The sequence below is a fragment of the Salmo trutta genome, chromosome 12 (assembly GCF_901001165.1).
Source record: "Salmo trutta chromosome 12, fSalTru1.1, whole genome shotgun sequence".
NCBI lineage: Eukaryota > Metazoa > Chordata > Actinopteri > Salmoniformes > Salmonidae > Salmo > Salmo trutta.
The window spans coordinates 39,286,475-39,300,501 of NC_042968.1; the positions used below are offsets into that span (position 1 = coordinate 39,286,475).

At 45.3% G+C, this 14,027-nt stretch overlaps 1 protein-coding gene across 1 annotated transcript in view; it reads left to right on the forward strand.

Moving 5' to 3' along the window:
- LOC115203527 (D-glucuronyl C5-epimerase B) overlaps window positions 1–14,027 on the forward strand; it is a 79,605-nt gene that overhangs the window by 34,444 nt on the left and 31,134 nt on the right. Inside the window, exon 3 of the mRNA XM_029768290.1 lies at window positions 13,221–13,750. Within this exon, the coding sequence (XP_029624150.1) occupies window positions 13,234–13,750 (517 nt within the window). The 5' untranslated portion in view covers window positions 13,221–13,233. The remainder of the gene's footprint in view (window positions 1–13,220; window positions 13,751–14,027) is intronic.

Here is a 14,027-nt window from a genome sequence, read left to right on the forward strand (position 1 = left end):
TGTTGGAAACAGGATGTGTGTTTCGGGATATTTTTATTCTGTACAGGCTTCCTTTTCACTCTGTCAATTAGGTTAGTATTGTGGAGTAACTACAATGTTGATCCATCCTCAGTTTTCTCCTATCACAGCCATTAAACTCTAACTGTTTTAAAGTCACCATTGCCCTCATGGTGAAATCCCTGAGCGGTTTCTTTCCTCTCCGACAACTGAGTTTGGAAGGGCGTCTGGATCTTTGTAGTGACTGGGTGTATTGATACACCATCCAAGTGTAATTAACAACTTCTCCATTCTCAAAGGGATATATTCAATGCCCTACTTGGTCAGGCATTGGAAAACCTCCCTGGTCTTTGTGGTTGAATTTGTGTTAGATATTCACTGCTCGACTGAGACCTTACAGATAATTGTATGTGTGGCACACAGAGATGAGGTAGTCATTCAAAAATCATGTTAGACACTATTACTGCACACAGTGAGTCCATGTGACTTATTTAAGCAAGTGTTTACTCCTGAACTTATTTATGCTTGCCATAACAAAGGGGATGAATACTTATTGACTCAAGACATTTCAGCTTTTCATTTTGTATTAATTTGTAAACATTTCTAAAAACATAATTCCACACTATAGGGTATTGTGTGTTGGCCAGCGACACAATCTAATTTCAATCCTTTTTAAATTCAGGCTCTACCATAAATGTGGAAAAAGTCAACGGCTGTGAAATACTTTCTGAAGGCACTGTACCTGTCATTTTTCAAAAGTAACTTACTTTGGAACCATAGAACTGCATTAATGCTGACCCAATCTGACCTAATCTTAATTGAGTAAGCAGAGCTGTGACCGATTTTCCCTAAACCCAAACCGTATCAAGTTGATAGCAAAAGGAAAGGAGAAGTCTTTGAACGTGCTCTGGATTTATTAGCCTGTATCAGGCTGGTAATTGGAAGTCTGCATGGAGCGAGAGCACGGGACTTGGGTAGATTCACAGACGCCGATCAAAGCTACAGCTCCACGGGTTGCTTTTTTTTATGCCACCTCTTCATGCAAAAGACTCGCCTAGAGGGGATATGTCACATGTTCAAGGTCCCAATATCTGTAACCCTGCTATGTCATGAGGTTTTAACCATGTAAGCCTTACTGTGAAAGGATACCATGCCCTGCTCCGTCCCTAAATCATATTCTGTTATGCTGCTGCAGAGGCTACTTGTTGTTGTGCACTGCTTATAAATGATGTGCAAAGGTCACAGTAATGGCATTGAAGAGTGGTTATTTTTCTATCGTCTCTTCTCCAGTTGATTAGGAGCGTGTTTAATCCCCTCTGTAGGTCTCTAATATTGTACGCTTCTTGGTAATAACCTGCCTAATCCCTGGACTAGCGATGAGTTGGACCGAGGCATTAACTTCAAAGCAATTTCCTCCATTCTCTGCCTGCTCTGAGAGATATAAACAATGTTTCATTGTGCAGCGCTAATGTGAAATTATTACTTTGTTGGCCACATCGAAGTCAATTTGTTAGCTCAGTGTGTTTGTTATGGTGATTCAACAAACGGAATGTAATAGAGAGAAGAAGCCCAGTGGAATGCAGGGCCAATGCCAGGTAAGAACAACCTGGTGCTTAAGTCTTGTGTTATCAGGGCACAGACGGTAAACACCGGCTGGCCAGTACAGACCTTCCTCAGCTAAAATCAGCAGAACACATCTTTACTCAATTATATAGGCCCAGCATTTAGAGGATAAATCCTACATGTAGATATCTCAGCCTTACCTGGCCTTGAAACGGGCATCGTTTTTTCAAATAAACATTTTACTTCCATTTTCTACATTTGTAAACGCCCATACGACTCTTTGGGTCGTTAGAGGCTTGGAGTTGGAGTTCTCACACAGTGAACTCTTTTTAAACCTCTATTAATCCAAATACACATTCTCACAGGGTTAGACTAGAAGAGCCTATATGCTGTTTTGTTTTCCACTGCAAACATCTGCATAGGAGTTTTGATTGGACTATAGTAAGAGTCTTATTCAAATCAATGTGAGGTCTGCACAACTGGGCCCTATTTGAGTGGCGAGGGCATCCACACCCATGAATGATTAACAAGGCTGGAGTCCAGCAGGGTATTGATCTACTGGAAGTCCTGCTACTCCCCTGAGAGGCCTGGTGAGCTGGTAAATGGAGACACACACACTACTCTAGAAACTGTTTGGCCATCTGGTTTTTAGAGCTTCTGCTTTGACTAATCTCCATTTTTATTGTTTTCTAAACTTCTTGAAGTATTTGTTGAAATATGATGACTAACAGGTTAGAGTGGTGAACGTAGCTCGCCGCTGACTCTGTTGGTCAATCCCTTTGCACTCTGATTCATTCATTATTTCTCAAGGTGTAGTTGCAGGATGATCTCCTTCTCTGCAGGATGATCTATATCCAGTCAGTCTCAGAGAGAGACAACCTTTCCACCCAGAGGACTGGCATCCTTTAGTGAAGAACGCACCAGATTTGCTTTCGTGTGCCAACGTCTGATTGGGCGACGGAGCGGGTGTTTTGGGCAGAATGTGTACTCATTGCTAACAGAAGATGTGTTTTAATGTGATGAAGGGCTAGCTCACTCCCCCTGTCCCCCCCTCTCCTTCTCTACTCCTCTCCTCTGAGATACAACTCGCTGTGACTGTGTGTTCTTACGCCCAGGCAGCAGCAGGCATTTGAAGACTTGAAAGGGCATGTGTAGGGGTGTTACCACAATTACAGAACAGACATTTGAATGTTGTGGATGGTACATGCACTGTGGTGCATATTAATACTCTGTCATCAGTGTGACTTATTCAAGCTGAGTCGCGGTCGCTTCCCTTGTATTGAGGCACCACCAAGGGAGAATTTGGCCTCAACCTTGGTAGTGATGCTGTCAACGCCTAAATGTTACTGAGTGAGCCATGCATTAACTGATGAAGAGGAGTGAGACGACCTACAGTGGAGCACATTTATGGGAGGCGTGTTTGTCTTTTCTAATGAGCTGCCTCTCTCTCTCTCTCACACACACGAACACCCTTCTCGTCTCCGACACAATAGGAGTTAACAGGCCCCTGAGCTCCAGCCAGCCAGAGCTTATTATTTACAGCAGTCTGAGCCCCTGCCTGAATTCACCCAGAGACCACTGAAAATGTCATGAGTGTCTAGTTGGGGCTGGAACACCTGGCTGCACAAACACCGGGACTTCTGCTCCGATACCTCCCCAAGGGCAGCTCACCGGCGCTGGGGCGTTATCGCAATGATGGCTGTTAGATTTTGTTTTCCACCAGAAAACAGCAGAGGGATAAAAATGAAAGTCTGCCCATCCCCGGGCTCTGCTGCTACAGTGGTCTGCCCATCCCCGGGCTCTGCTGCTACAGTGGTCTGCCCATCCCCGGGCTCTGCTGCTACAGTGGTCTGCCCATCCCCGGGCTCTGCTGCTACAGTGGTCTGCCCATCCCCGGGCTCTGCTGCTACAGTGGTCTGCCCATCCCCGGGCTCTGCTGCTACAGTGGTCTGCCCATCCCAGGGCTCTGCTGCTACAGTGGTCTGCCCATCCCAGGGCTCTGCTGCTACAGTGGTCTGCCCATCCCCGGGCTCTGCTGCTACAGTGGTCTGCCCATCCCCGGGCTCTGCTGCTACAGTGGTCTGCCCATCCCCGGGCTCTGCTGCTACAGTGGTCTGCCCATCCCCGGGCTCTGCTGCTACAGTGGTCTGCCCATCCCAGGGCTCTGCTGCTACAGTGGTCTGCCCATCCCAGGGCTCTGCTGCTACAGTGGTCTGCCCATCCCAGGGCTCTGCTGCTACAGTGGTCTGCCCATCCCAGGGCTCTGCTGCTACAGTGGTCTGCCCATCCCAGGGCTCTGCTGCTACAGTGGTCTGCCCATCCCCGGGCTCTGCTGCTACAGTGGTCTGCCCATCCCCGGGCTCTGCTGCTCTGGAACCAGCTGGGAGATGAGCAGGTACCTAGAGAAAGTCCAGAACATCCAGAGGACTGCCATTAAAAAGAAAAGGTCTGCTAGCATGAGAATATTTCCCCCCCCCCTCTTGGTATTCATACACACTTGATATTGCCTAAGCATACCAATGCAAACATACTTTTAGGTGCTTGTGAGATGGGATTCCAATGATCTTAGTGCTGAATAATCATCACTAGCACCCTTTGTACTGCAGATGGTGGTTTTGGTATGAAGGCAAAGCTTGTAGGACATGAGTGCTTTTGCCTAAACGACGCTACACCTTTGTATTGAGAGAAAATTACAGGACAATGAACCTAAACACTGCAGGATGTTCCTCATCCCTCCCCATGTTATCAGTAAAACAACACAAACCCTCTGCTCACATTTGAAAAACAATGTTAGGCCCACTTGTTTTGCTCTTTTCGCGGTCTCTTCATTATAAACTGAACTTGTAGTAGGAGATTGGCTTTAGCAGGCGTACTGTAACTAAGTAGCCAATCCAACCACCCCCTTTTCTGTTTTCTTGCTGTTGTGTGAAGGGTTAAAGTATCCCCCCCTTTTTATACATGCACATTAAACTAACTGGCCAGCTGGTATGTTGGCAGTCTGTTGACGTTCCAAGGCAGAATGAGATACTCTTGAGCACGGTGTATCCTGGGTAGTTGTGAAGCAGCTGTTATTGCATCCAGAGATTTCTGACACGTTAACAATGCAGCGCAGCTGCTGCCAGCATTCACCCGATGAGCAAACGCCTGTCATCAGAGCTTGGTTATGAGTGATGTCAGAGATGACCGGAGAAGCTGCGAGCAATTGGAACTCGCAGACCTCCCTCCTCATGGCTTCTGTGTTCAGTGTTTACAGTCCCGTGACCTCGGATCACAAAGGTACTTCTCAACACGTAAGCCCCTTCAACATATCGATTGACCTCTGCTCCAACCAGCCAAGGTTAGACATGGACAGTTGGAGCAGAGGTCAATCGACATGTTGAAGGGGTCCATGTCTAACCTTGGCTGGTTGGAGCAGAGGTCAATCGACATGTTGAAGGGGTCCATGTCTAACCTTGGCTGGTTGGAGCAGAGGTCAATCGATATGTTGAAGGGGTCCAAGGTTATAGATCTGCCTCTGATCTATTCCTGGAACTTAAATGGCCTGAAGAGTTGGACAGTATATCTGATGACCGTTCTGTCAAGCTCGCCGTAGTCGTCTAACCCCACCTGGCTGGGCAGGTTGGGCCCAATATGGCCTGTCGTCCCAACCCCTTGGAAGCCAACAAAACGCCACATGTAGTCCTACATCATCAGCATGCTAGCAGCAGCAGCTGCCCTCTTCATTTTGTCTCAACGTTGATGCCCAGTCAGTGTTTCTAAAAAAACTCTGAGTGGAAGGGTTCTGACAACCATAAGGTGACCGGAGCCAAACCATCCACTCAGAGCAGAGGCCACTAAACCTGAAAGCAGTCCTTTCAGACTCCACAGTCCCTAGTGCCAGGGCCAGCCTTCCTCCTCCCATCCCTGATGGCCATTATCGGGACAGCATCTAAAGACAATGTAGCCCCTATGCTCCCAAGGGCCAGGTTGCCAAGGCTGGGGTGGAGGCCAAGGGCAGTGGATGTTCTCACATTACTGAGACCCCCCCCCTTATCAAGGCTAAAGGCTAGGCTGTTTTAAGCTCAGTGGATAACCACACACACACACACACACACACACACACACATCTTTATTATTAAGGCTGTTTTAAGCTCAGACAGTGGAGAACCCACCCCCCCATACACACATTTATCAAGGCTAAAGGCTAGGCTGTTTTAAGCTCAGCGGTATGCTTAGCAGCATTTCAATAGTCTTTCCTTTCCTCTTGTGTCTCGTCCCTCCCCCTTGGCCCCCTGGGAAGGCCATGCATCACCAGGATGAGGACGGGGAGTGGGCGTGAACTCTGGGCAGAGCGCCGTGGTGACAGATGAACTCTTAAAGCATACTGGGAGGGCATTTGGTCATGTGTGCTGGCTACAGATTGATGCACTCATTTTAAACGCAGGTCCCATGCTGCTGTGTCAAATTTTTAAGTATCTTTCAATTCTCCGAAGCAGGACGTTGGCGCATGTTAAACTGAAAAGCTCCCCCCCCCCCCCCCCCCCCCCCACACACACACACACACACACACACACACAATCTGTCAGGCATGGAGGGTTTTTATCCTCAACAGCCTTGTACTCCGTATCCGGTTTGTTGTCTGTTGTTTTGGAGTACTTTCCCTCTAAGTCTGTAGTTCAAATTGGCGGATATTACCAGAGGGATTACATCTGTGCAACACATCCGTAGTCAAGCTGATTGCCCTTGGATTACACAGAGGCCCATCCATATCTCATGCACTTAAGTGGATTTGGGCCGAAATGACCCATGAAAACACTGCTACTGTCTAGTCCACTAGATATAGCCTAGTGGTGTTGTCTGAGCTGTAGTTTAGTCGTACATAATAAATAGGTTACGTTCACAAGTGAATTGAAAGATGCTACAGGTTTTTATTGAAGTGGCTCCTTTTCCAGAACCTTGAGGAGATCCGTTTTAACAGTCTGATCATATGAATCACAAGATGTGGATTCATGAAAGGTGGTGAGAGAGAACATGAATGAATCACAAGCAATGCGAAATAAGTTCTAGATTTATCCTTGCCCACTTGTCTAGTCACTATGGTGTTGTCCTGGTTTAGGCAAGCTGTGATTGGCTGGACTCAGTGAAGTCTCAGTGAAGCCTAGTGGTATAGCCAGTAGCCATGCCACTGACTGAGCTCTGCCGGCAGCACACCACCTAATAAGATCCAATTATTTATAGTCAGGCCTTGATAAGATGGAGACAGTCTGCTTATCTTTCACTGTGCAGTCCCCAGGCTTCCTCCCAGAGTTCTCATCATTGTCAGAGCTCCTAGCAGCCCAATCATTCATCTCTACACTACGCTGACTTTTCTCCAAATATCAATGATACTTTTATTCATACAGCACTATTTTACATATGCAGACGTCTGCCAAAGCAGATTTTTCACATGACATGACACTTAAAGTTGGTAACTGCAAGTGCAGAGTTGACTTTTACCCTCCAGCAGTTGATTCTTGGAGAGAAGCATGTGTAGACCTATTTCCAAATGGAAGTGCTCTCTCTTATTGGAAAGTGTGTTTCTAACCCACCCCATACAGCTCATGTATTTGTAGCAGCTATTGTTAGAACATGATCACCAACACATGATCTTCAGGGTTCATATTGTGAGCTGGGTTACTAACACCAGGCTGTTTTTAAAATGTATACAGTACCAGTCAAAAGTTTGGACACACCTACTCAAGGGTTATTCTTTATTTTTACTATTTTCTACATTGTAGAAATGATAGTGAAGACATCAAAACTATGAAATAACACATGGAATCATGGATTAACCAAAAGTGTTCAACAAATCAAATCAAAATATATTTGAGATAGCCACTCTTTGCCATGACAAAGGTTTTGCACACTCTTGGCGTTCTCTCAACCAGCTTCACCTGGAATGCTTTTCCAACAGTCTTGAAGGAGTTCCCACACGATGAGCACTTGTTGGCTGCTTTTCCTTCACTCTGCGGGCCAGGTCATCTGGTGCAGCACTCCATCAATCTTCTTGGTCAAATAGCCCTTACACAGCCTGAAGGTGTGTGTTGGGTCACAGGACAGTGTTGAAAAACAAACGATAGTCCCACTAAGCACAAATCAAATGGGATGGCGTATCGCTGCAGAATGCTGTGGTAGCCATGCTGGTTAAGTGTGCCTTGAATTCTAAATAAATTACTGACAGTGTCACCAGAAAAAGAACACCCACACCATCACACCTCCTCCATGCTTCACGGTGGGAACCACACATGTGGAGATCATCTATTTACCTAATCTGCATCTCATGAAGACATGGTGATTGGAAGAAAAAATATTGTTTTCTTGGCCCAAGGAAGTCTCTTCTTATTGGTGTCCTTTTAGTAGTGGTTTCTTTGCAGCATTTCGACCTTGAAGGCCTGATTCACGCAGTCTCCTCTGAACAGTTGATTTTGAGATGTCTGTTACTTGAACTCTGACGCATTTATTTGGGCTGCAATTTCTGAGGCTGGTAACTAATGAATTTATCCTCTGTAGCAGAGGGTCTTTTCTTTCCTGTGGCCAGTTGGTTTTTGCGACTGCACTTGAAGAAACTTTCAAAGTTCTTAATCTTCTGCATTGACTGACCTTCATGTCTTAAAGTAATGATGTACTGTCATTTCCCTTTGCCAAGAACAGCTCAAATAAGCATAGTATGGACTTGGTCTTTTACCAAATAGGGCTATCTTCTGTATACCACCCTTACCTTGTCGCAACACAACTGATTTGGCTCAAATTAATTAATTTGTGGAATTTCTTTCCTTCTTAACTTTTTAACAAGGCACACCTGTTTTAATTGAAATGCATTCCAGGTGACTACCTCATGAAGCTGTTTTGAGAATGCCAAGTGTGCAAAGCTGTCATCAAGGCAAAGGGTGGCTACTTTGAAGAATCTCAAATATAAAATATATTTTGATTTGTTTAACACTTTTTTGGGGGGGGGGATACTACATGTGTTATTTCATAGTTTTGATGTCTTCACTATTATTCTACAATGTAGAAATAATAATAAAATAACCCTGTGTCCAAACTTTTGACTGGTACTGTATGTTTTTATTTCCCCCTAACCCTACCACTCCTCCCCTAATTGGAGTAAACGAATCGACAACAACACTTAGGCTTCTACTTCCAGTGTATACATACTATATACATTTTACGGACACTGTATATTTTACAATAGTTATCTTTTGTTTGTTTTTAGTCCCATCTTTCAGCTCCCCTCCCATCTATCTCTGAACACCATCCAGTTTTGGTTTCTATTTAGTATATAGTTTTCAGCTGTGATGTTTAACAAAAGTTCTGAACCTTTCTATTCTCATAGTGTCTACAGATTGTAAATAAAATAAAGTTGTAAGAGCATTCCTATATTATTGATCATTTGACTGACATTTTTAAATCACCCAGCACTCAAGGCTGTTCTTAAGAGAGTAGCCTATACTGCCTCATATCCTGTATCATATCATGCCTTTAGTCTACACGCCTATTAGAGAGAACTGGAACTTCCTGACGGTCACCCTTGTCTGGCAACATGCTTGTCCTTGGTGTATAACTTTGTTGGAGACCAGAGACCATTATCTTTGTAATTTGACTCGGCGTTGCTAGGGCAGATTGCTCCCATTGTGGAATTAATGCGCATTCATTGTGCTGACCTTTAGCTGTGGCTGGATTAAGCTGAAGCATTGAGATGCTCTTGGAAGTAATGATTTTCTACCCTCTCTCTCGCCTCCTATATTGTGGGAAGGCCGAGTCTTTGTCGTTGCTGCATCTGCAACTCCTAGCGCCGTAAGCTGTAATTAGTGAGGGGGTTTGCCTATTGATTTCTCTCAGGACGATGGAAATGCCAGAAACAACATGGCTGACGACGTGAGCCTCGTACCCGCGCTGATTGGCACTGTTAATTGGGTGAATGAATCGACGCGTCTCGTTCGCCTGGTAGACGTCTACTCCAGCCTTTTATCTAGTTTTGACCCTCACCTCAAAGCGTTTCAAGTTCTTAATACCGTTTTCGTAGACAAGTGTTTAGTCCCTCTTTGGTTGTGGCTGTCTGTGATCCACTATTTGGAAACCACTATTCTAGTTATTTACTCCTTGTTCACACTCCACCCCTGTGCTCATTTAAAATGGCCAATGCAAGCCTCTGAAGTGGTAGTTGAATGAATGTTTTCCATTCCCAACCCTCAAGCGGAAGCATCTGCAAAAGCGTACACAAACAACTAATTGCCAATGCTGCTCGTCATCACATTTACCACAATGCTGGTTCCTTTCCTCAAGTTAATCTGCATTCGGTTCTCATCAACTCATCTGCAGATGTTCCTCAATCACCTTGCATCTTCTTAAGCGGTTTAGTCTACTTTGTGTAATCAATATTCCTTAATTGATCACCTGTGTGCTGTGGAGCCCAGACCTGTCGTCTAGAACCGTGAGCTGGGGAGCCCAGACCTGTCGGTGTAGAGCAGTAGGCTAGTGTTGGAGTGACTATCTGTGCTGTTTTTCTCCACATCCCAACACCTCTCTTGTTTGTATCAATGGAGCTCCCAGATAACACTTTGCATGTGTTTTTGTTGAAGATGTTGAGATCCACACATACGGTGACAGTAGTAGTGGTACAGCAGAAGTACATGGAGTATACAAAATATTAAGAACACCTTCATAATATTGAAAAATGAAGAAGGCAATGTTCTTGATCACCTAACGTATAGCAGAAGTTAACTGCAGGTATTTACAACCAGTTGAGTTGACAGCCGTTTTACACTTTTATTCATATATATGTTTGTGTGTGTGTGTGTGTGTGTGTGTGTGTGTGTTTTTCCCCCTCCCCTGGAAAGCTATGACCTTTCACCTGGAATTGTTTATTTAAGTCTGAGGGGGAAAAAAACACTTTTCAAAAGTATTCATTCTCTTTGACTTATTCCACATGTTAGTCTGAATTTCAAAATGTATATGAAAAGAAATGTTCTTACCCATCTAAACACAATACATGTTTTTGGGCCCAATCTATTACATTTAATACAGAAATATCTAATTTACATAAGTATTCACACCCCTGAGTTAATACTTTGTAGAAGTACCTTTGGCAGAGACTAGTCTTTCTGGGTAAGTGTCCAAGAGCTTTCAACACCTGGATTGTGCAACATTTATTTAAACAAAAAAAAAAAAAAAAAAAATATATATATATATATATTGCTCAAAAAAATAAAGGGAACACTTAAACAACACATCCTAGATCTGAATGAAAGAAATAATCTTATTAAATACTTTTTTCTTTACATAGTTGAATGTGCTGACAAAATCACACAAAAATAATCAATGAAAATCCAATTTATCAACCCATGGAGGTCTGGATTTGGAGTCACACTCAAAATTAAAGTGGAAAAACACACTACAGGCTGATCAAACTTTTGATGTAATGTCCTTAAAACAAGTGAAAATGAGGCTCAGTAGTGTGTGTGTGGCCTCTACGTGCCTGTATGACCTCCCTACAACGCCTGGGCATGCTCTTGATGAGGTGGCGGATGGTCTCCTGAGGGATCTCCTCCCAGACCTGGACTAAAGCATCCGCCAACTCCTGGACAGTCAGTGGTGCAACGTGGCGTTGGTGGATGGAGTGAGACATGATGTCCCAGATGTGCTCAATTGGATTCAGGTCTGGGGAACGGGCGGGCCAGTCCATAGCATCAATGCCTTCCTCTTGCAGGAACTGCTGACACACTCCAGCCACATGAGGTCTAGCATTGTCTTGCATTAGGAGGAACCCAGGGCCAACCGCACCAGCATATGGTCTCACAAGGGGTCTGAGGATCTCATCTCGGCAGTCAGGCTACCTCTGGCGAGCACATGGAGGGCTGTGCGGCCCCCCAAAGAAATGCCACTCCACACCATGACTGACCCACCGCCAAACCGGTCATGCTGGAGGATGTTGCAGGCAGCAGAACGTTCTCCACGGCGTCTCCAGACTCTGTCACGTCTGTCACGTGCTCAGTGTGAACCTGCTTTCATCTGTGAAGAGCACAGGGCGCCAGTGGCGAATTTGCCAATCTTGGTGTTCTCTGGCAAATGCCAGAGAACACAAATCCTGCACGGTGTTGGGCTGTAAGCACAACCCCCACCTGTGGACGTCGGGCCCTCATACCACCCTCATGGAGTCTGTTTCTGACCGTTTGAGCAGACACATGCACATTTGTGGCCTGCTGGAGGTCATTTTGCAGGGCTCTGGCAGTGCTCCTCCTTGCACAAAGGCGGAGGTAGCGGTCCTGCTGCTGGGTTGTTGCCCTCCTACGGCCTCCTCCACGTCTCCTGATGTACTGGCCTGTCTCCTGGTAGCGCCTCCATGCTCTGGACACTACGCTGACAGACACAGCAAACCTTCTTGCCACAGCTCGCATTGATGTGCCATCCTGGATGAGCTGCACTACCTGAGCCACTTGTGTGGGTTGTAGACTCCGTCTCATGCTACCACTAGAGTGAAAGCACCGCCAGCATTCAAAAGTGACCAAAACATCAGCCAGGAAGCATAGGAACTGAGAAGTGGTCTGTGGTCACCAGCTGCAGAACCACTCCTTTATTGGGAGTGTCTTGCTTATTGCCTATAATTTCCACCTGTTGTCTATTCCATTTGCACAACAGCATGTGAAATGTATTGTCAATCAGTGTTGCTTCCTAAGTGGACAGTTTGATTTCACAGACGTGTGATTGACTTGGAGTTACGTGTGTGTGTGTGTGTGTGTGTATATATCTTCAAGCTCTGTCAAATTTGGTTGTTGATCATTGCTAGTCAACCATTTTTCAGGTCTTCCGATGAATTTTCCAAGTAAATTTAAGTCAAAACTGTAACTCTACCACTCAGGAACATTTCACTGTCTTCTTGGTGAGTAACTCCAGTGTAAATTTGGCCTTGTGTTCTAGGTTATTGTCCTGCTGAAATGTTAATTAATTTCCCAGTGTCTGGTGGAAAGCAGATTGAACCTGGTTTTCCTCTAGGATTTTGCCTGTGCTTAGCTCCATTCAGTTTATTTTTTTTATCCTGAAAATCTCCCTTGTCCTTAACAATTACAGGCATACCCATAACATGAGGAAAATACGGAGAGTGGCGCTCAGTAATGGATTGTATTTTCCCCAAATATAGCGCTTTGTATTTGGGACAAAAAGTTAATTGCTTTGCCACATTTTTTTGCAGTATTACTTTAGTGCCTTGTTGCAAACAGGATGCATATTTTGGAGTATTTGTTTTCTGTACCGACTTCCTTCTTTTTGTTAAGCCATCCTCAGTTTTCTATCACAGCCATTAAACTCCTTCCTCTGCGGCAAATTAAGTAGGAAGGCTGCCTGTATCTACAGTGCCTTCGGAAAGTTTTCAGACCCCTCCACAATACTTATGTAAATCTGATATTTCAGTTTTTCTATTTGTAATACATTTGCAAAAATGTATAAAAACCTGTTTTTGCTTTGTCATTATGGGGTATTGTGTGTAGATTGAGGGGGGATGACGATTTAATCAATTTTAGAATAAGGCTGTAACGTAACTGTGGAAAAAGTTCTGGAGTCTGAATACTTTCCGAAGGCACTGTATGTGTTTTGTATACTTAATGTTGTCAAAGGATACTATTAATAATTCTCTGTTATCCCCTGTGCAGGTGTGCTGTGACCATGCGTTGCCTGGCGGCCCGGGTCAACTACAAGACCCTGATCGTCATCTGCGCCCTCTTCACCCTCCTCACCGTGCTTCTGTGGAACCGCTGCTCCAGCGACACCGCCCTGCGCTTCCTCCCACGGGCCCCGCCGCCACCCCCCAGCGCCAAGGGGGGCGACGCCAGTATTAGCAGCCAGCAGCAACCCCCGCAGCCCCCGGAGCCGCCGCCCATTGTAGGCGGAGCTGCCGGCATCAAGTACGAAGAGATCGACTGCCTGATTAACGACGACGTCACGATAAAGGGTCGGCGGGAAGGTGCTGAAGTGTACTTTCCTTTCAGCTGGCTGGAGAAGTACTTTGACGTGTACGGCAAGGTGGTGCAGTACGACGGTTACGAGCGCTTCGAGTTCCAGCACAGCTACTCCAAGGTGTACGCGCAGCGCGAGCCCTACCACCCGGACGGCGTCTTCATGTCCTTCGAGGCATACAACGTGGAGGTGCGCGACCGCGTCAAGTGCATCAGTGGAGTGGAAGGTGAGTCAAATCCCTTGAGGCGCCAACATTGATCCGTGACACTGTCCACGAGGAAAGGCATTTAATTCCAGCCAACCATATTACATCCAATATTTTTGATTCACCTGACGTACAGGAAATCAGAGCTAGTCTATCAATCCTTTAATCGCCTTAATTACTACTTATTGATCAATACCATCACGAATGTATGGCCTTATAAAATCTTATTTGTTTTTCCCAAAATTTAGTTTTCTCCGTTTTGGTTTCTGTAATTCCCAAAACTTTTAAAAATAGAAAA